The following is a 21,308-nucleotide window of genomic DNA, read 5'->3' on the forward strand; positions in this document are numbered from 1 at the left end:
CCGCCACGGCTGAGGCGACGCTCGCCGCCTCGCTCCGAGTCGCTTCCGCGTCCTACCGACTGCTGGCCGCTGGCGAGCAAATCCGGCGTCCGGGGGCAGCGCCGGAGCGCGGGGCGGGGGCGGTTCTGCCGCGCTGGCCCCGCGGAGCCGCCGCCGCCACTCCGTCGTGTGCCGCCCGAGGGCTTTTTCGAGCCGTAACGAAGCCCGTGCGGCTCCTCTCCCTTGAAGGCCGCGGAAAATGGGTTTCCTGGGCGGGCTGGCGGCGCTGCCAAAACTTGTTGGGGCGGCGGCGGGCCGGGGCGGCGGCGGCGGCGGCTGGCGGTGGCCGGGACGGCCCTACGCGGGGAGCCCGCTCCTGGGCTGGGCCGCCGCTGCCCGCCGCCCGCCGCCCGGCGGCCGCGCCGCCTCCTCCGGGGCGCCGGGCGAGTACGAGGAAGTTTTCAGGTCCTCCGTGGCGGAGCCCGAGAAGGTCTGGGGGGCAGCCGCCGAGCAGATCCAGTGGTACAAGCCCTGGGCCCGGGCCCTGGAGAGGGGCCGCCCGGGTGGCGCCTCCTGGTGAGTCTGCTCGTGTGCCCGCCGTGCGGTGGAGGGGCCGGGGCCGGGGCCGGGGCCGGGGCCGGGCGGGCCCCGCGGGGCTCGGCAGGGCACAGCTCCGCTGTAACGGGGAGGGTGCCTGCCGAGGGGGCTGCGGGTGTGCTGGGTGTGGGGGTCGTGTGGTTAACACCAAAGCAGCCCAGCGTGTATTTGGGGTGGTGGGTGTGCCGTAGCTGATGAAGGAGATGGCTGCAGAGCATGGAGGAGTTCAAAGATTACACTTGATTAAGCTTAATGATTAAAAGCAGCATGGATGAGTGTGTTGGGGTGAGGGGGGAGTTAGCGTGCACTGTGACAGGTGTGACATACACGAGTGTGATTCTGTGCGTGTCTGGGTGACGCGGCTGTGATGCTTCCCCATCGCACCCCTTTTGGGCCTGGATTGGGAACAGGCTGCTCTGAGCACGGGAAACCGGGCTTCAGGTGCCAGGGGAGGTAGGTGTGTGAAAACACAGAAATGGTGGCTTTCAGAGTTGTTTAATCTTAGAAACTATCTAAATAGGTCATCATTTAGAGGATGTGGTTAAGGTAATGTTTGGTAAAAGCCTTGGCATTGTAATATATATATCCATGTGGTGAATGGCAAACTGTCCTAAGATAGAATATGATATCCTTCTTATAAATTAATGGATAGGATTTTCAGTACTTTCTCAAAGGCAATTTACCTGTTAAGGTTTCGTGTTGACCACCATTGCCTCTTTTTCAGTAAGTTTACATCATGCTCTTTGTTCTTTTCTCAAGGAAAAGCTGATACAGAATAAAAAAGGCAACGCAGGATGAGGGTCGTCTTTGGTACATTGACATTCTTTGCCATTTTTATATTTTTCTGGTTTGATTTTAATTTACAAATACTAATCATTCTAAAAAGATAATTAAAAATATTAATCATTCTCGAATCTGCCCGAATGAAGAGATGCAGAACCAGTAGAGTGGAGCTTGCTTTCTTATTGGTGTCTGATGTTACTGCTTGTCACCTCTAGTAGTGAAAATTGTTTATATGTCTTAAATTGAATGTTAAACAGCACCCAGCCAGGATAAATCTCTTTAAGTCAGCAGGGCTGTATAACAGTCAGAAGTCCTAAAATGGATGGATAGGGTCCACTGACCTTAATTTCTACGTCATGGCACTATTCCAAAAGGGCAGGTAGGATTGCCTGCATAATTAAGGTCTAGAGAAGGGCCTAGGGAACAAATCCTATGAGGAGCGGCTGAGGGAACTGGGGTTGTTTAGCCTGGAGAAGACAAGGCTGAGGGGAGACCTCATCATGCTCTACAACTACCTGAAAGGAGGTAGTAGCCAGGTGGATTTCGGTCTCTTCTCCCAAATAACAAGTGATAGGACAAGAGGAAACGGCCTGAAGTTGCACCAGGGGAGGTTTAGATTGGATATTAGGGAAAATTTCTTGACCGAAAGTGTTGTCAAGCATTGGAACAGGCTGCCCAGGGAAGTGGTTGAGTCACTGTCCCTGGAGGTATTTAAAAGACGTGTAGATGTGGTGCTTAGGGACATGGTGTAGTGGTGGACTTGGCAGTGCTAGGTTAACGGTTGGACTCAATGATCTTAAAGGTCTTTTCCTACCTAAATGATTCTATGATTCTGTGATTAAAGACCAGTAAAGCTCACTGGATCTGGCATTCCTGAACAGAATAATGAAGAAGTCAATACAATGGTTACTTTTTAAGAACTAAGGAATGAGAATATAATACACGCTAGTGAGCATGGTTTTGCTATCAGATTCTGTCAAACAAATGTGGTTTGATTTGCTGAGCGTGATAAGCTTGCTTGCTGAAAGTAACATGGTTAGGTCTTTGTAAAGCATTGTGACTTCTCAGATGGAAGTTATTTGGCCTCACGGCAGGGATAGCTGGATAAAGTTTCATGGGCTAAAGTCAGACTTACCTTCCAAGGGTCTTTTCTGGCCTCACTTCTTACTTGCATCTTTCTCCCTCTGTGGATGCAGATTGCCAAAGACTGAAATTATCTTGTTAAAGTGGGCAAATACCTGAAGGGAGGGTGTACAGAAGACGGACCCAGGCTCTTTTCAGTGGTGGCCAGTGACAGGACCAGAGGCAATGGGCACAACCTGAAACCCAGGGGGTTCTCTCTGAACATCAGGAAACACTTTTTTACTGTGAGGGTGACTGAGCACTGGCACAGAGTTGGTTGTGGGGTCTCCATCCTTGGAGATATTCAAAAGCCATCTGGACATAGTGCTGGTCTACTGGCTCCAGGTGGCCCTGCTTGAGCAGGGGGGTTGGACCAGGTGCCCTCCAGAGGTCCTTTCCAACCTCAACCAGTCTGTGATTCTGTGGGATTATACAAAGATGGAAATCTGTGAAGATTCAACATCAGGCTCTAATTATTGTTTGGATGTCAGGTATCTCTTGCTCTGTTGTGGATAATGAAACATTAAGCAATTCAAATTTGTGTAATCCTCTTTAATGTCTTAATGTGCAACATGCAATTTTATTTCTTTTTTTATTTAAGTTCACCTTAAGTAATAACAGGCTGTATGTGATACTAGTGTAGTACTCTGATGCCTCTGAAGTCCCCGATGGTTACCAGCATTCAGTGTGCTCAGCAGGACGACAGATAGATAAGTTTTTGGAGGAAAAGACTGCATATAAGAGAGAGAGAGGATACAAGAGGCTCTTTCGGAGGACATGCTGAAGAGAAAACAAAGAGGACGGAACATAACTGAGGAAGATACCAGGCTTCCAAGAAAAACATAGCTTGCTGGTCTAACAGGGTAAAGATGTAGTTCTGGTTCTGAGGTTTACCTAGGAAGCGGTTTATGGAGACCTTAAAAATAGTATTAAGAAGTTCACGTATGTGCTTCTTGAGTTAGAATTTTTCTCCTGTTTTGGAGACATTATTAGGTCAATTAATAAATATCCATTTTTTTCAGTATCTTTGGTTTTGGTTGCCAAATATGAGACTTACGGAAACATACTTTTCATATATTTTCCAGTCTCATTTACTTTGGTTGAAGAAGTTGAAGGGGGTGGTTAATGTATTTAAAATGTAGCTATAAGGCAAATGCCAGTTCGTCTTCTCTAAATACTGTAAGAGCATGAAAGAAACATGCAGCATGCCCTAGTGCGTTTTCTTTAGTCTCTGCCATTGGAAATACCAGTATTAAGTCAGTGGGATACAAAATGATTTTTGAAAGGTATGTGATCAGTGTCACCATCCCCTGGCTGTGTTGAAGCAGTAATACCAGGTACCATTGACTGTTCTAACCTGCATCAGTGGCTGGTACAGCGCAAAACATCATCTGATTTTGCCCACATCAAAAATAATGAGAAGAGCAAAAAAACATGATTGGTCAAGGGAGGGATGAAGGAATTGGAATTGTTTGGTGTAGAAGGCAAAAAGGAGATGTAAGTTTTAAAACATGTAAAATTTGGCTATGGAGAATTTGGCTACAAAGTTGAAGGAAAAACTGTTCTCGAGTTGGCTTTGAAGAGGTTAAAACTAGAAGTCTTAAATTGCAACAAGGGAGATGGAGATTTTAGATGTTACAAAGAAAAATCTTTTTAATGCTAAAAGTAGTGAAACACGTGAACAGATTATTTTGGAATTGTGGAATCCCATTTAGAAAGGTTAAGCAAATATTTCTTTAGGAATGATAGAAACAATTTTTCCTAACGCACACAGGCAGAGGGCAATTTTGCAAGTTATGTTTTTTCTCTCATAAGCGCAATATAAAATCACCTTCGAACTTTAGGAATGTTGCACAGATTGCTATTCAAATGTTGCTTACACTTTTTAAACATGTGGCTGGATCAATTAACATAATATTATCTCAAAATATCTAATGTTGTTGTGGTTTTGTCTAACACTTTATTCAGCTTCTGTTCTCACTTCGTCTAGAAAAATAAAAAAAGAAAAATCCAGTTGATTCCTGGGAACCCGCCTTGGAGAAGTATATGGCATGGCATAATAGGATTTTAGCAATATGCTTTTTTTACAGTTATGGTGCAAAATAATTTTAATGTAGTTTTTTCTTTTGTATATATGCCAGCTTTATTCAGAATCTTTACTTTCTTTCTTTATTCTTAATTATCTTGCCTTCTGAGCCGTTGAATGAAGACTGAAAAGTGTCTCTGAATACAGCTACTTTGATTCTTAAGATAGCAGATAGTGTTGGAAATTAAAGCGTAACTTTTGAATATTTGAGTGAAGTGAATTAAGACATAATTATGTGTTGCCTTCTTCACTCCTAGCAAGTAGGCTGTTGTCACATCCAAAAAAATACTGAATGCAGTAAAAAAAATTTCCAGACCGTAGATGGTAGATGTTAAGCGGTATGTAACGGGAGTTCCACTGTGGAAGACCTAACTAATTGACTTGCCAAGAGTAAAACATGAACAGAAGATCAGCGCTTTTGCACCTTCTTCTACTCCTACCCCTAAAAGGTTAATAGAGTAGTCATTTTGAAATATGATTAAAGAGGTAAGTGCTTGAGATTCCTGTGCTTGAGATTCCTGTTTGTGAAACAACAGAAACTGTGAGACCTCAGGGCTGGGGTGAGACGGGAGGTGCTGAGCCCCAGTCACGAAGAGGCAGTAATTCCTAGGTGACTGCTGTAGGCAGCTTTAAAGAGGCTCAAGGGGGTCCTAATGTGGGTAACCACTCAAATTATTAAAAAGATGCCTTATTAGATCTAAGTTATGCGTAATGTGGATTATCAAAGGCTGCTGCTTTCATGGATGTATGGGAAAAAAGACTTATCAAAAGGATAGGCAGATATTGTCAGAATATTGGTTTAAAATGTTGTTGTGAAGGAACATACTGTTTTGATATTATAAGAGGCTTTACATTCTGCTGTGATTTTTGACAGAAAGAACCCTGTCTTTTTTTTTCCACCATAGCACCAGTGGACAGTAGATGAGCTCTTCAAAGAGACTGCTAGTGAACTGAATCCAGTTTCTTTTATATATTAGAGTTGTTACTGTTGACTCTTTTTATTTGTTCTACTTTTCCTCTGCTGTCTTTGTTGAATGTTATTAATTTCTCAGCATTAGGAACACAGCCTAAAAAAAGGTTCTTCAGACTTGGATTCATTTGGTAAGCCGCATTGAGATAATTGTCTGGTTAGCAACAGATTAGCATTTTACAGTCCTGCTTATTATGGCAAGATTTACTGGCAGCTCTTACAAACATCCTGCGGATCCACCTCTGATTTTTCTGCAGTCTATTGGAATATTTTCTTTTTGATTCTAGAACTCTGTTTTAAATAGGAGCATCTCATTGAGGTCCTTATTCCAAGCCTGGGTCTTGGTTTCATGCTGCCGTTACTTTCCAACTAAAGCTTGTTCAAGCAAATCAAAGTTCCTCACAGGTATTCATCTCCTTGGGAATCACTGAATCAAGAGAAGTGTGCAGCAGCACAGGGCAGCTTTTCAAAGCCAGGCAGCTTTTATTTGTCAGCCGGAGTGAGGTATTTGAGCATGTCCTTGGGTGACAGTAGAGAAGGGAAAGTCTTGCAGTTGTGGTCATGGTAGGTACATCTCTGCTTCTCTGATCCTGTTAAGAGCCTCCCTCCTTTTGAACGGGGTAGCAAAGCTCTCATCACACTGTCCAGATAGTCGTGTTTTTTTGTTTCAACTTGCAGTCACACCTTTTTCACATACTTGTTCGCAAGCGATTGTTAAAAATGTATGTGGCAGTGTTGATGTTGCCATGTATCTTTAGAAGAATCCAAGCTCCAGTACTTGCTCGTGTTTTGACCGTTCTTAAGTGGTTATGCATAGTAGCCCAGGTACTGCGCCCTCTTGTTCCCTTGTTCATATCACCCTACAGTGATTTGATATAAAAATCAATGCATGACCTGAATCCTACGTAACTTTTACAACAGTAATACAGGGTTTCTCTATATTACACGAAACAACTCCCAATCCTTTATTGTTCATACAGTTCCTCTTTTATGGGATGGGGTTTGTAGTACAGAATGTGGTTTTTTACTTTCCTGGTTGTCCACTTTCTCCTTATTAATGGCATTGTAAAGGAGTCCCAATAAAAGATTGCTGCATCCTAAACATCCTAACTGCTTTTGGTTTAGTAATTGCCATTCTTTGACAATAAAGACTATCCTATGCCATCTGTGCATATGGATATACAAATAATATATCAAATATCCTAATTTAGAGCAGTCCTTTACTAGACAGGAAAGGTGAAGAAGGAAATACTCTTTTAACTAGTAGTGGGTGGTTACTTTAGGCCATCTGTTTTTATTTCTAGTTACATTATAATTATCACATTATCACAGTGAGTGTCCCCATAGAAATTTTTGGAAACTCTCAAGTGTGTTTTTTCTGTGTGTTGCTCTTCTTTTTGCTGTAGAGAGATACGTGCAGATAGAAAAACAAACACAAAGAACATTATTTATAGTGAACTTTAGTTTTTAGATTCTGTGTTGTCTTTCAGTTAGTAGAGTCATCTTTGTATCTGGTGCCTTCTGTATTTTCTTACTTGAGGATTATGCTGCACTTGAATTTTCTTTTTCTGTGTAAAATGACAATAAAAATTGAACCTGAGTTTGTGAAGTGTTTAATTAGAAGATGAGAATTTTCTGTAAATGTCTGGCTGTTGAAGAGGCTATGACTCACATCGCTTTACAGGGGATTGTGAGTCACTGATGTAAAACATGATAATGTCAAATGCATTATGAATGTCAGACAAATTTATAAGATTTTATAACTGTTGGGGTCAGTTTCATTTACATACAGGTGCCTGTATGCTTAACTGTTATTGTCAAGAGATGAACCTGTTCTTAAAAAAGATATGTGTGCATGCCAATACAAAGTAGTGTAATAACACATTTTCATAATGTCAGATTATTTTATATGAATGTATGCTTTTGCTGTGAAATCTTTGTTATAAAAATCAGAATGATTGATGCAAAGTAAGTTAAATCAAGACCAAGTTTAGCAGATTCTTAGTTAGGTCAATTAAGGTACAGTACTATCATTCCACTGTTTTCACTAATAGGCTTATTTAGCTTTCTGAGTAAATTGTGAGGTTATAGATTAAAAAATGACTTCCTGAACTGAGTATAATGTTTTATGAGCTATATTTTAATTGAATGCTTTCATTCCTTAAAAAAAAAAATGCAAAAAAATAGTCTTATTAGTTTGGAAGGCTGGCTGTTATGTACTTCCAACTTCTTTTTTTAGGTTTGTAGGTGGAGAGCTGAATATCTGTTACAATGCTGTAGATCGTCATGTTGAGAATGGACGAGGAGACCAAATTGCCGTTATTTATGACAGTCCTGTAACAAATACCAAAGAGAAAATAACATATAAGGAACTTCTTGAACAGGTAAGTTTGAGAATAACCTTGTTAACTGAAAATGGGCAGTAAGTATTGCACAGCAGGTAGATACTAGAGAGGTAGAAATGGTCTACCTTGCTAGTTTATTCCTTTTGCTGTGCTCAGTATTGATTTATAAGCTTCAATACCTGTACCCAATTATACTGCATCTAAGAGGTTTTGATCTTCCTCTAATTCCTCTTTTTCTTCTGCAGTTTAATGATTTTTTTCCTGGTTGGTTAAATTTTGAACTTTCCTGTATTGGATTTTTCCCCCCCGCAACAGTTCTTATTTCATATTTAAAAGGTAAAGCAAAGTATTAGTCAAGTCATTTAACAGTTGCTACGATGAACAAAAACACAGTTCCAGTAGAAATGAAGATGTGTATCTTGGCTATTGCTGCATATAATTGAGTGTAAAAACAAATGAAACTGGCAGGGAGGAGCTCTAAAGAGAGCTGCATCACCTGCCCTGCTGTAAGCTGTAGTGGGGGTGCTGGTGGCCCCACGCTAGTTTTCTGTCTGGGAAGTCTGTGGATTTCGACTTCCCCACAGGCTGAGGTAGCTTACCCCCAGCTGGGGTTGTGAATACCCAGTTCTGCATCAGCCCATTCAGATTTACTCAGTGCCAGACTGTGGGTTGTTGCCACCATGGGTGTTTGCCCTCTGCCCCCTTCAAGATTCTCCACTCTCACAGCCGTCAGCTGGTGGTTTGCCCTCACGCTGCTCCTCTGTTTAGCTGGCTTTTTTTTTCCAGTTACATGTAGCAGTTGCACTTAACACTTGAGTGCGAAGAAATGTTGGAGTCAGACTCATATTCTTCCTTAATGTATTTCAGTGTACAAGATGCATTACAGTGAATGGAACACAGTCACTCTACTTCAGATACGCACGTAGTGTCTGGAGTAATGTGAAGCTATGGTTTGAAATGTGAAATGAGGTTCACAATACAGCAGTTCAGTTTGTGTGGGTTTTATTCCACTGTTGTAGGAAAAGAGAAGCCATACAGCTACAAAAAATGATAAACCTGTACTGCACTCTACCTTTTAAGGAAAATAGAGAAAACATTCAATTCTCACCAGTTTTCTGTTGATTTACCAAGTTCAAAAAAGAACTTAGAAGTTACCATACAGTATGCTGGAGCTAGAACAACTAGCTTCAATGTTTTAAGAAATTAGAGACTTTAAAAGGGCCCAGCTCCTTATCTAATTTTATTTATTCTTTTATATATATATTTTATATATATAATGTGTTATATATAAACCCAATAATTTTATATATACAATTTTGTGTCATATGCCATATATAAATATAATATATACACAAAATACTTATATATAAAATCAATTTATACATACATATACATATACAAATACATACTTGTTTTATTTTAATGAAGTAGTACAACATTTTAATGTAAATTATCTTAAGTGCACTTTCTCTGTAGAAATTTCCTCTGAAAAGCACTGGAAAAGTAGCTTTTGTTTTGCTTTTTAAGCTTGATGTTGGTATTAAGTATCCTAAGTTTGTGTATCTGCATTCTTTATAAGCATATTAAATGTTTTAGGATATGGCAGATTTGTGCAGAATGAGAAAGTTTTGCTAGTTGATGTACACATCCTTTCCTCCACATTTCCTCTTACAGCAGCATTACCAAACTGAATGGAAGAACTGGTTTAAGTTTTCTTGGGGTATGTAGCCGAACTCATTCAGAAGTTCATTATAATCTTGCTGGTAGCTGAGTCCTATCAAAATACTGTTTTTGAATTCTCTACAGTTTGCTCTTCTCCTTAATCAAAAGGGAATAGAAATGAAAGGCAGGATTTGAGATTATTATCTTGTCTGTTGAGGCTGTCTTGTTCATTTTGTGGAATAAATATAACTTGGTTTACCCGGCAACTATTGGACACCTGGTAACAAAGGTATTCACAAAGAGATTTGCTGAAAATGGGAAAGACATGGGCTGGTGTATTTTGTGTCATAGATCTTGTAGGGTCTAGGAGAGACTTTGAGGAAAGGCCTACCAAACCACTATGGAGCGTGGGTGAGTGATGACGTTTCCCTCACAGCCCTCAGTCACTGCTTGTCACTCTGTTCTCAGTCTGCTCAGTGAAAGCTAAAAGTACTATATCCTGTTGTTTTGAAATAGACTTTCAGTACTCTGCATGTTTCATTATATATCAGTATGAGTGCAGATCAGACATATGACCAAAGTTGGTGAAAGAAGGCACCTTTTGCCTTCTTTCCTGAGTTCCTTTCCCCATTTAAAATAGCCTGATAGTGTCTGTCTGTGTGCAGACTGTTGTTTGGGTTGTCCACGTCCAATGAATGTTTAGTAGTCTGTCTGGCCAGTAAGCCGATAGTATACTGAGGATATCTTTTCAGAGAGGCTGCCTGTTCAAAATGTCTCTACGAGAGATCAACGCTTGAAGTGGTGGAATTTTTTCTGGCTTTTGGTAGTAAAAGTGGAGTTTATAGATGGATTCGCCAGAAGTTATGCAGGATAACTGGAGGATAACTGGGTCACAGGATGGGAAGATGCAGAGTTTTGTAGGTTGGATCATTTGTTCCAGGATCAAACTCACGGTAAAGATGAAAAAAACGACATATGTGCGTGGCTGGAGATAATAAGGCTCCTTAGGGAGGGTGGGATAGCTTGAGCTATGTACTCAGGAAACCTGTTGTTTTTAAATTATCCCTATCCTTTTTACTTGTTGCACTGCTGTTCAGATCTAAGAGCTACAGTGATGCTGCAATTTTGAAGTTAAGCACCAGTAAACTATAAATAATTGAGAGAAATGTTGGAAGCTTGTGGATATTTAGTGCCCAACCTGTGGGAAACTTTTTTTTTGGAATAGAAGGATTGCAGGACAATTTCAGCAGTTCTTTATTGATGTAAATAATGGCAAGATCAGTTTGTGTTGATATTCTGTGCAACTATACTGTCTTCATACTTGGAAGATCTTGAGAATTAGTGTTAGTTAAAGTGAAGCTGTACGTAGTGCATACAGTTGCATTTGAAGTGTGTTAATTACATGTTGTTACAGATGAAATCTTCCAAATGCAGAGAGGAGGAATTTGGCAAATTTAAGACATAACAGTCTTCCAGAATATACTGATTGGACTTTTTTCTTTACTGATGCCTGTTATGGGCCTTTAAATGAAGATTACAATGTTGGACTGAAACCAGTGAAATGGGGATGTAGGTGAAAGTTTTGAGTATGCCTTGGGAGATTCTCTAATTCCAGTAGTGAGATGGCAGGAAAAGATAAGTGAGACACAAATTCTGTTAGAAATATTACTGCATCTGTGTAGTATTGGGGAAATATAAAGATACCCAGCAGAAATAAGGAGCAATGGCTTCTGTTCATTTAAAAACAAATTTTCTGATTGTGTTGGAAAATACTACCATTTTGAAGTTAAGGCAAAGGTGGTTAGGTAGGTGGAAAAACCCTTCTGTTTACATCATTAGGTATATTCTCTAGAATGCCTCACTTGCTAAAAAGAAATCTCGAGAATTTGAGTCATATTATTTGCAGTTGTTGACGCTTGACAGATCATGCACACAAAAGCAGTATGATTCCTCTCTGTGATTCTTTTCAGTAACAATGCACAGTGAAGATGTTGAATTCAGTGCGTCATAAATAATTTCTGAGTGCAGTAATGTGATGGTATTAGTAAAACCAACACCCACCCCAGCCTCTGACAGCATTGAATGTCACAAAAATAAGGATGAGAAAGAAGGGCTTCACGTTATCAACAATGGGCTAGGATGCAATTTCTTCTGTAGGAAGGTTTTTTTCATAATTACCCACCCTAAAGCGTCTTCTTCCAAAATAGCTGTATTAGCCATTGTCAGTTTGCATTTATGTGTATCTGTCTTGCTGTGCTCATATCTCCTGTATATGACTGAGGAATCACCCAGATTGTTTTGTTTCTAGTAGTCTTTCTCATTCTTCATGCTTTGCTCCCTCTTCTTTCTTTGCCTTCTGCCTTGAAAAATGACCAATTCCTTCTTAGCTAGAAATAGTGACTTTCATTTCAAGATATTTTCTCTCAGAGTTGCTTTAGAATCAAAACTAGAATACAGACAGAAAATCCCACTGAGACTGACAACCCAACTTTTTATCCTCTTTGTCTGGTAAAGCAACATTATCTTGATAAAAATGTGTATTAGACTTCTTTAATGCTGGTTTTCCTTACCTTACTTAAATCTCAAATGGCATTCTTCAGTGCATGTCCTAGAAAGATTTAACTGTGATGTCACTAGGGTAGCTCTTCAAAAATATCAATATTAGTATTCTTTAAAGGATGAGACTAATCAGGAATTTACAAACCCAAACATCTTGGGTTTTTCACATTCCACACAAAAGACTTTCAAATGACACTGTAAAAGTCTGAAGAAGCAGCTGAACTTGATCTCCCCTGACTGAAGATAGTTACACTGCAGCATGTCAACATCAGCGATGCCTACAGTAATGTTTAATTTGGTGCCGCTTGGGTAGATGAGTGAAGCAAAGCCATGCTGAATTAACTGCTGAGGCTCCTCACATTTCCACTATATGTGGTTTGTGAGTTTTACTTTGGACTAGGTTTAGTTTCACCCTTTGAACCAAATGTCCCATAGCTCACTTCAAAGCCATCTGAACATAGCTGTCCCACAAATCTTTGCTTCCTTGACTTGGGGATTTCTTTAGGAAGTGCCATGTTCACCCTTCATCTGTCTTACTGCTGCTTGATTTCTGTTTCCACTCCGAGTGGATGTTGCCTTTTAGGGGAACAGAGATGCTGTAGGAGTTGTGCAGAACACTATGGGTTACCCTTCACAAGTACCAGAAATTCCTTCTGAGGGAAATGGTTGTCTGAAACCCATCTCTTCTGCGGAGTGAAAGCCATGGCATCGCTTCTGATCAAACATTAAATCCATGCCAAGCTGTTAAGTATTACAGAATCCTCATCTCATCCCAGTCCCTCCTTGGAGACACACAGTCCACAGCCGATCTCCCAAACTAGAAAGGAAAATGGCCCTTCCCAAAAATCCCCAGCTTCCTCCCAATTCAAAGAACTTCTTGGCATCTGAAAGAAGGAGGGAGAAATTACTGGAACTAACCGCAATCCCAGTAGCTGTCTGGCTGTATGAGAAAGAAATAGAAATCATCCTGATCTATATTTTTTCTTGTTATTTGTGGAAGAGTGTACTTGCACCACTACCACCACTGAGTAGGTCCTTTATATGCTGCATTTGAGATAGTGCGGCTGGGTTTTTGTGCAGGAGCCGAGGGGGGCTGTGCTATCAAGGCAGGCCATGTCCACGGCTTATGCGGTTGCCAGGACTTTGCCCGGCACACAGGCAGAGCTGGGACAGGGCAAGTGGTCTCTGAGGGAGCTTGTTCCTCCAGAGAACTTCCCTCACAGCTCACGGCCCCTGGGGAATCATCTCTCAAGGTGTAGCAGCTCTCACAGTCAATCCAGAGACTTACACCACCTTTCCACAGCTCTGTGATCAGTGCCCTAATTCTACCAGAGACCTCCTAAACACAGTCCCACGCTCAATACATGTATAGGAAAGGAGTACACACGCTTTACTCAGGCGGGCATCCGGACCACCAGTTTACAGTTCCCATTGCCTGCCATGGCAGAGAGTGGGCCAAGGGGATGTTCCTGCGTGTTGTCTTGCGGGGACCCTCTGGGAGTTGCAGCATGTAGACGTGTGCAGCACCATTGCCATGCTCTTCCCTAGACCATGTTCCAGGACTGCTGGTCCTGGGACCAAGGGCATGGATGTCCTTGGATGTCTGTGGATGAGCAGTGGGCTTGGTGGAGTGCTCCCCCTCCCCTGAAGATCTGTTCAAGATCTCTGTGGTAGGGGCACACGCACTGTGCCACCTCTGAAGCATGGTTTTGCCACCTCATCAAGAACATGGTCTTCATCTATTTGAAATTAATGCAGCACCACTTGTCAGTCCTCTCCCCACTTGGCAGCAGGCTTGACATTAGCAACAGGGTGGTGCATCTGCTGGAGAAGCTTTTGCAGCAGTAGGAAAAGGAGGAAACAATCCTTAAGAAGAGTAACAGAAGAGTGAAGAGGCTAATCAAGGGGCGGGGGAAAGCAGCAAGGAGTACTTTCTTTAGTAGCCTTGGAGAAATGACACAGTGGAGAAGCTGAAGAGCATAAGGCAACTTGCTGCCTTTGGTTTAGAGGAATGCGTATGTGACATGGCTCTTTTTACATCATGAAATGCACTTCAGGATATTTCAGGAGCTCTCGGTATTTGAAGAATTCTTTTGTGTTTAGCTTATATTGACCCAGTCATTGTTCAACCCAGGAAGGTTTGAAATTCCTCTTTTGAGCATTTGGAGTGGAATTTCTGTTTTAGTATCTTCTAAGAAGAATTCTTCTGGCATGCACCAAAACTGCTTTTTGTAACTACTGGGGACAGCCAGGTGATTTACTTCAGAACTGCAGTACTTCTCCAAACCTGAACTGCTAACACAGATGTAGTATTTGTTTGGTGGCTGGGTAAAAATAAAGCCATGCTCACTGGCGGCTTGCATTTGGTAGAAGTGTAATTTAAGCCCAGATCTTCAAAGCTGAAAGCCTGCATGAGTTTCTTATTATATCAATTGGTCTCAAGTGATTTTATTACTGAAGAGTCAAATACATTAAAGTGATAGAGCAATCTTAAACTTGAAGGAAAGCGGAGAAATAGCATGCTGGTAGGCAAATAGCAACTGTAAAATCTTGAGTGATAAAGTATGCTGTCTTAATGTAAACCATAAACGACAACACACTGTAACAAAGTGGAAGGTTTCATGGCTTTTAACAGTTTAATGAAATGTCACTACTCACTCTTCCCCCTCCCTTTTTAGAAAGAGTTATTGCTTGGATATTTCAGGGTTTCCACATCAATCTTTAGGGCAATGTAAACCTGCTTTATGATGTTCCCTAGTCTCCAAATAGATGCAGATAGAGACAGTGTTTTATTATATATTGTGTAGTCCAAATGCTCCCTGGCTGTCAGAAGGGTGAGGGAAAGAGCACAAGGAAAATCATAGATACCCATGTATTGTATTGGGTTAGTGTCTTCGGTGACATTAAACTCTCTAGGGTGGGAAGGTTAAGTGCAGGCAAGTGATTACTGGGTTTGCATGGGAGACGTGGTTCCTGTCTGCAGCATGCTACATATAGTCTGCTTTACAATTTACCCATGATAGGTTTCAATAAAAATGACATAAGTACATGCAGATTTCTTCACTGTCTCCCTCCTACAGCCGTGTACCAAAGTTATGTAGCTTGTATACAGGCACTGGGAGTCTTCTATTACAAAATTACTAATTATGAACTTTAAATGATGCCTTTTTCCTTTAGCAGGCAAACATTGCCTTTTCCATCATCATTAATAATTATAAAATAATAATAATAATGAATAATAATACTTGTCCATTGTTTAACTGCATATCACCTACTATCCACACTTACACTGAGTATAAAATCACCTATTAAATATTGTTTTCATTGCCTCTGGCCTTTTTGTCAACACTCTGCTTGAGAGTCGCAGAAGCAGCAAAGATAAGGATAAGTTTTCTCAGTTCTTTGAGATAAGGTGATATTAGCTCTGTGTTATGATGAATTTGCAGATTTTAATGTTTTCATGGTAGGAAACAGAGAAAAGGAATTTACCTTTGGAAGTAGAGTTGTTATCCTTACTTACAGTTACTTTCACCAATCCTATCTAGAAATGACTGTAAATGCCGGAGGTATAGCAATAAATTCTAGTTGTGTACATGTCCAGGCCTTGTTGATTTTTGTTGTGTTTTGATATATCAGTTTCATAGAGTATAGATAGGTATTAATAGGTCTAGAATTAAAGATATTTTCTTTTGATAAGCAGTAACATTTAATATAAGAGGTCTGTTACAAATAAATCATATACGTAACTTAGTTTGTGTGAGTTTTCAGCTTGGTATGGTGATGTCTTTGCCCTATAAACACATTCTTTCTTGCAGCTGAAAATAACAGCAGGGATTTATGCAATGTTTATAAAAAATGGAAGCTATGCTGTTACCTTCTGATGCAAGCATGCATGCTTGGGGCTTCTATGTTTGAATTTTCTTAAATCCTCGGGCAGAAGTGTAGAAATATGCATAGTTTGTGGATGAGCTGTGTATTTAATGCAAACAGGGTCAGATGCATCTGGAGCTTCTGGATGTTACTGTCTCAGGTTGCTGAAAGTCAGAACATGTGTTCCCACTGAGAGAAGCAGTGAGTAATGCTATATTATCCTCTTCAGTACATGTATCAGATAGGCTTCTAGGATTGGATGTAATTGCCCCAAGTTTTCTTGAATATGACTGTAAAAGAAAGAGCCTAATGCCTACAAATCTTGGAAAGTAACAGTGGTACTAGAATTTGAAATATTAAACTGGAATAAGGTAACTCTTTAAATAGAGAAAACTCAAATTTGATGAATAATACAAATGAAAGTAAAACATTTCAAAGAAAATCTACCCTCCTGAGTAGCTCATCCTTGAAAAAGAGGGTCCTTCCCTCCTGTCCTGCTTGCACAATATGTATTATTGGCCTAGGCTGCTCCCATTGCTTGCATTATTTGCTGGGTCACTGAAAACATATCTCAGTGCTTCAGAAGCTTGGGTATTTTCTATTCTACAGGCAACATCCCCCTGCTGCTTTCAGGAGTTTGTCTCCCCTTTCCTTTCTCTCCAGTCTGATAGTACCTAAAGAAAAGAGTCATGAAACTAAATTTTACTTGAAACCTTATCTATGTGATATAATGAATAAATAAGGAATAATGCAGTACAGGTAAGATGTGAGGAATTCATATATGAGTAGAGTCATGTTACACTGATAGTGAAAGAAATTAGAATGTTTAAACTTCTTAAGTTTATTGTAGTATTTTCTAGTGAATGGCAACCTCTTAAAGAAGAGTTTTACTACAGAAGGTAAGAAGAGTTCCCCTGTAAGACAGAGCAACTCCTTTGTTCTGGACTGAGATTTATATGTTTTCAGATATCCCGAGAACTTCCTATAGAATTTAATTTTTTAGTCTTATCACTAATGTAAAACTATTGCAAGCAAAACTGTTCCTGTTACGTCTGACTGGCGTGTAACCATGCTTATGGAGTATTCCAGTTTACGACTTCCTGGGATGGTTCTATTTCCATCCTGTTTCCTATTAGCTTATTAGTCAACTTTGTTTCTTCTTAGTCTACAGTTTTTCCTGTTAACCTATTAGCCTATATTTTGTGCACAGTTACGTGCAGTTTTACCTCTATTACTTACACATCTCTACACACTGATGTCTAATTGAAAAATGTAAACGCAGTGAGCAGGTTTAGGTACTGAGTGTTACACAACTGTCAGCCTCTGGAATTCGAGAAACCTCTTGACAGCTGAGTTCATTCAATTGCTCTTGGGGTCTTAGTGCTTTGCTTTTCCTTCAGAAGATACCACATTTCCATGCCGCAACAAGCAGGACGGGACAAGTGCACAGTGCTTGTCACAGGCTCCCATGCTCACTCTAACAGAACTTACTGTGTGGTAAGTTGTCCGTCCTGGTGTACTAATGAAATATTCAATACTACTTTTGTGACAGAATACTATACTCTGTCGAGATAATAAGTATTTTCTTATGGTGATACAGATGGCTGCCGTTGCTGCTGAACATCTCTTGAGTTCCAGTCCTTTGCTGCCACGCACAGTCTGTCTTCAGGCTTCTGCATACCAAAAATGAAAATCTGAAAGTGAGAAGAAAAATGATTTCTTAAGTCTAAATGTATTTCTCTGAATTTACATTTGGTTCAGGGGATAAGATTTTTTTGTCTTGGGTTCTGAGAAGTTTACAACACTGTAGTAGAGAAAATATTACTACATATTGATCTATGTTTCAAACTTAGCTAGTTAGGACAGAATTTGCATTATGAAATGCCCTGTTTACATCCATTCTTAAAAGCTAGAATTGAGAAATACAAGCAGTTATCTGGATAAAAGAAAGAATGGTTAGAGTGTCATTTAAAATTTTGTAAAACATTGCTATTGATTTTTTTCTCTAATGTGTAAAATAATTAGCATTAGTCCATTCTCATTTTACAAAAAAGAGATGTATTACAGTGTTTTTTGCAAAAAGGAAATTGTCCTAAATTTATTGAACCTGGATTGCATTGTTCATCTACTTTCTGTATCATACTGGCTTGTCTCCATAATGTCCTGTGTCTGTTGATTGTGTGAAAGTTGTTTTTTATGGAGCAACAGCAGATCTGGAAAAACTTTTAATATGTTGTGGATGTTTTGTCAGTACAGGTCTCCAAGTTAGCTGATGTCATGGTCAGACATGGTGTGAAGAAAGCAGATCGTGTGGTCATCTACATGCCCATGATTCCACAGACAGTGTACTGTATGCTGGCTTGTGCAAGAATAGGAGCCATCCATAGCCTGATTTTTGGTGGATTTGCATCTAAAGAACTTTCTGTTCGCATTGATCATGCAAAGGTAATACATATTTGGAACAACAAACTCCATTGCATTAGTTATTCATATAAATCAATGTCAAAAACCTTCTTTTCCAGAGAGGATAACATTTCTTTGTGTGGCACGCAGACTCAATTTGTTTATAATACCTAACATTGAAATGTGAACAAAGTACTACATCTGTGCTGAGGGTGATACTTTTATAGCAGACACTGAGATACAAATTTTGACCTCTTTTAAAAAAGCATGAGTTTAACACGCTGCTGTCTGTTTAGAGCATACTTTCTTCTCCCATTTGTCAGTCTTTGTCTACAAAGCCTCACCTTAAAATTGGCTTTTCACCCAGCATTTTCCTCAAGTGTATGAGGAAAATGCTGCCAACCCTAAATGACTTCATTGGTTTACTTGATGTTTATAAATATTAGGTAGTACATTTTTCAGCTCTATGGCTACTTCATCTAATTTGTACATGAATCAAGGCGGCAAGGGAACCAGTTGTCTTAAGTGACTCTGCAGAGAACATAATTAATAGAGGTGAATGCTTTAAAGGCTTCCATGTTTGGCACAAGTTGAACTTGTTTATGAAGCATTATGTAAGTCTTTGTAAGTAAAAATGCAAGTAGTACTTTAATAACCTACTTAGTAGCTTATATGTGCACATTAGTAGCTTGTGTATGCATTAGTTTCAAACCAGCTAACAATGTTTGTACTGGAAGTTTCTGTTCGTGTTTTCTACCAGTGAGCAAGACAAAAGTCTTCGTCATCTTGATCAGTCACGTGGATCATTCAGACCGTCTGTAGTGGCCATCTATCACTGAATCACGTTGGTTAGACTTATAAGCCAAAACATTATGCAGGGTAAAGTCCACAGGATTTCTGGAACTTTTACTTAGATTTTTGTGTTCAGAAGTGCTTTTCGGATCCCCAGGGCTTGAATTTTATGTACATTTGTAAGTAGAAAGTTGAATGCATTCCCCCTCCTCCCTCTTGATGTTTTAACAAAGCAGAAGTTAATAAAACAGCTGAAATGGTTTGTTGGAATTGTGAAAAAGAGCTGGGTGAAGACTAACGACAGCTCCATAGTTTTCCCTGTCTTTCTTCCCACTCCCTCACTATTTCAACGAGCTGTAAAAATTAATTTTAACTCACGGAAGCTTTTGATTAGGGAAAAATAATGTAGAACAAAAAATGATAGACTTTTAAAATGGAAGTTGCTTCAGTATGAATCATCTAGCATGTTTACTTTTAGAGTATTTTGCAAATATTAACTAATTAATCCCAATGGACTTTCTCTGAGGAACAAAGAGAGACAGCACAGTAACCATAATCCTTGCTTCGTGCATTGAAAAGAAAACAGAGATAAGTTTAAGTGATTTACCCAGGGTCACACAGCACATCTTTTGCAGGGTTAGCTATAGAATTACTAGCTGCAGGCCATGGATTAAATCCTAATTTACATTGCCTTTTTCTTTTTTCTTTAAAAGGCACATCTAAATTTTTGGATCATTTTTGGTCTATCTTCTGATGCGTAATGAAGTGTAAGTAAAGAGGAGAAGCGCATCCTCAATCTAAATTTCAAAGCATGCCCCAATTTTGCAATACTGTAAAGCTTTCTTGATAAGTGAATTGCACACTACTGAGATTATTTTTAAGATATGTATATAAGTAGCTGTGATAGATGTATTCTGCTGAACTCAGAAGTTAATTGAAGCAGTCTCAAAACACGCTAACCTTTCTATTAGGCTTTTATGCGAATTGGTTTAGATGCTGCAATACAGGACCTAATGTTGGTAAGATTCATTAGAAAGAGTTAAAGATGTGGAATGGAAAGCTGGCTGTGAGATGCTTTTGTGGAAGAAAGGTCAAAATTCACATTTTATTGGAAGATCTAAGTGAAAGAAATAACAAGCACTTTCTAGTGGCTATGAAAAGGTACATATACTTTACCAGCTTACCTTAATTTATCTTGAATTTTAAATAGGTCTGGGAATGCTGCAAAGTCCTGCAGCTGATAATTTTTACTCTTGTCAGGTATTGGCAGTTACATTCTGCGGTGAATTGTGATGAAGTGATACAGAGCATAAGAACAGGCATTTCTTGTCTTTCTTTTCACCTGAATCTGGGAATATATAGTTTGCAATATCGAAACAATAGATATTTTTGAAGGACATTAACTATATTTTGAGAAATTAACATGACATCTGTTTAAGCACTTAATCTTAGTAAACTAGGAAAACTGAGAAGGATACTTAAGAACAATATGCTTATATGCCTATTTGATAGGGTTGTTCTTATGCCTTCAACAACCAAATTTTCTCATGTTTTTTGAATCACAATAATTATATAGCAATTCCAGAGGGCTTTTTATATTTTAAGTCCAAACCCAGCAAAATAAAATGCAAGTAATGGAGTTTTTCAGACATGTAATTTTTGAAAATGCTTCACTAAAGCAGTATTATGATTTGCAATTGAACAACAATTCTTTGAAATACAAAGCGTAGGAGAGACCCAAGTTATTTAAAACTGTTACTATCTTCCATTCCAGAAATACTGTATTCCTCACTTATTTACAGTTGACACATTTGGAGATTTTAATAAAGTTTCCTTGAAAAAAATGAGCTAATATTTTGTAATAGTTTGTTCTGAATAAGACATAGTTCCTGAGCACAGGTATGGCTATGAATGGGTACCCCTACTTCTCATCATAAGATGATCCAACCTTTTGAGTGATTAGGCAGCAAGCTCAGCTGCTGATACAAAAGATGCACAATCGCCTTATAATAGTTGCAGCCCTGTCTTGTCTTCTCTTGAAGCACTGTTTATTTTTGGAATATGTATTGTAGATTAGAAGGCAGTAACTTGCATTTTATTTTTAACTACTTGTATGGTATGATTCGGGTATCTTTCTTTA

General features: G+C 39.6%; 1 protein-coding gene across 1 annotated transcript in view; it reads left to right on the forward strand.

The window, feature by feature from the left end:
- Nucleotides 1-238: 238 nt before the first annotated feature.
- Nucleotides 239-21,308, forward strand: part of ACSS3 (acyl-CoA synthetase short chain family member 3) — a 93,117-nt gene continuing 72,047 nt past the window's right edge. The window contains exons 1-3 of the mRNA XM_075150535.1: nt 239-555; nt 7,777-7,921; nt 18,230-18,418. Of these exons, the coding sequence (XP_075006636.1) occupies nt 239-555; nt 7,777-7,921; nt 18,230-18,418 (651 nt within the window). The remainder of the gene's footprint in view (nt 556-7,776; nt 7,922-18,229; nt 18,419-21,308) is intronic.

The sequence above is a fragment of the Calonectris borealis genome, chromosome 1 (assembly GCF_964195595.1).
Source record: "Calonectris borealis chromosome 1, bCalBor7.hap1.2, whole genome shotgun sequence".
In the NCBI taxonomy this organism is placed as follows: domain Eukaryota; kingdom Metazoa; phylum Chordata; class Aves; order Procellariiformes; family Procellariidae; genus Calonectris; species Calonectris borealis.